Genomic DNA, 2,118 nt, shown 5'->3' on the forward strand with positions numbered 1-2,118 from the left:
TGCTGTAGTTACGATTGAGGTATTGAGAATGTTCCATGTTAGGGACCTACGACTATATATTTATTAGTTTCCATTTGAAGCATAACTTACTTTGCAAACACTAAATTCTTGGAGTTATGCATTTTTTCTTTAATTGCCAGGAAAAATGCAATATTCTACAAACTTTGTGAAAAAAAATTATAACACCATAACATGAAAGGCTTAGGATGTTCACATTATATGGCTGAAAGCTAAACGTGCCTTTTTCCTCCTTAGCTTTTATCTGACAAGTATATACGATCATTCTATATTTGAAGCCTTCAGCAAAGTGGTGCAGAAACTGATTCCACAACTCCCAACACTGGAAAACCTACTTAACATCTTTATCTCAGTAAGTATGTATGTCCTTTCTAGATTTATGTAGATAAATTTTATTTATGAATGTGCTTATGATTCCCTTCCATAAGCATTTGATTGTGTAGGATCCTGAGTACAGAGTATGCCAACTTTCAGGCGAGTCAGTGGTGTTCTGACTTGTGAGGATAGCCATTGTCCCTACTAAGACCTAATAAACAGTTTAGCAACAGTTTTCTAAATAGAAAATATGGGATCTTCAACTTTATTTGTTAAGGTAATCCAACTCATGAGGAAAGGTAAGTCCCTGTTCGCGACCAGAAAGGCCAATTTTCTGGACAGGGCTTTAAATTAAGATTGCTGGGGGACAGGGATACACAATTTCAAACATGTCCAGGGACCAACATACAAGTAAGCCCTATAGATAGGAACACTGGGAGAGCCACTTTTGTGGGAGCTGATGGAATTGTTCTCCATCAGCAGGACAGGAAGATGAGGGACTCAGGTGCCTGTATACTAACACCAGGAGCATGGAGAACAAGCAGGAGGAGATAGCCCTCCTGCTCTCCAGTGTGCATTATGATCTAGTAGGGATTACTGAGACCTGGTGGGACTCCTCACATGACTGGAGTGTAGCTATAGAAGGCTACACCCTGCATAGAAGGGACCGGGTGGGGAAAAAAGGTGGAGGCATTGATCTTCATGTGAAGGAGCAGTACGCCTCCTTGGAGGCCGACATCAGCTCCAAAAACGGGGAGGAACTCAATCTGGAGTTCACCTGAGAATTGCCTGAGGCCGCACGTGCATGTGATGTGGTCGTCATGGGCAATTATAATTATCCAAACATCTCCTGGGAGGAACTCTTGGCCCAGTTGGATTGGTCGCAGTCCTTCCTGACCAGTGTCAAGGAGCTCTTCCTGACTCAGGAGGTGCATGGGCCAACCAGAGGTGACGCTCTGCTAGACTTGGTCCTGGCCATAGGAGTTGACCTGGTGACCAACTTAAATATAGAAGGAAGTCTTGGCGACAGCGACCATAAAAACATCATGTTCACAGTCCGATGTAAGGCAGACAAATCAGATAGCAGGATTGGAGTTCTGGATTTCAAAAATATAAATTTCAATGAGTTTAGGTCATTAGTAGGGCAAGTGCTGCAGGACCAAAGACTGAAGGGGAAAGTTGTGCACAAAGAGTGGTTGTTCCTTAAGGACATGATCATTGAAGCACAAAGGAAGTCCATTCCCATGCAGAGAAAAGGTAACAGAAGGCCTGGGAAGCCCTCTTGGCTAAACAGGGAAATCACTGTCCTCTTAAAAAAGAGGTTTATAAACAATGGAAGCTAGGGGTGGGCCCCAAGGAGGACTATTCCATGATGGCCTGCATTTACAAGGAACAGGTAAGATGGTATAAAACGGCGACTGAACTTAGCAACAGGAATCAAGGACAACAAGAAGTCCTTCTTTAGGTACATAGCGAACAGGAGGAAAACAAATGGGAGTGTGGAGCCATTGCATGACAACTCAGAAGAGCTGGTTACTGGCACCCAGGAGAAAGCTGAACTCCTGAATGACTACTTTGCCTTGGTCTTTCACCAGACCAACAGGAAAGCCATGCCAGAGTAGAGGATGAGCACAGTAGGAATAACTGCCTTCCTACTATCGATGTAGAATTGGTATATGAGCAGTTAATAAAATTAGACATATATAAGTTAGCAGGACTGGATGATCTTCATCCAAGAGTGCTGAAGGAGCTGGCTAAAGTCTTTGCGAAACCCCTGGCAAAACT

General features: G+C 43.4%; 1 protein-coding gene across 1 annotated transcript in view; it reads left to right on the plus strand.

Moving 5' to 3' along the window:
• RRAGD (Ras related GTP binding D) overlaps positions 1-2,118 on the plus strand; it is a 35,584-nt gene that overhangs the window by 6,817 nt on the left and 26,649 nt on the right. The window contains exon 3 of the mRNA XM_019520349.1: positions 256-370. Coding sequence (XP_019375894.1) covers positions 256-370 — 115 coding nt within the window. The remainder of the gene's footprint in view (positions 1-255; positions 371-2,118) is intronic.

This window comes from Gavialis gangeticus, unplaced genomic scaffold, assembly GCF_001723915.1.
Source record: "Gavialis gangeticus isolate Ggan-Ray unplaced genomic scaffold, GavGan_comp1, whole genome shotgun sequence".
NCBI classification, from domain to species: Eukaryota; Metazoa; Chordata; order Crocodylia; family Gavialidae; genus Gavialis; species Gavialis gangeticus.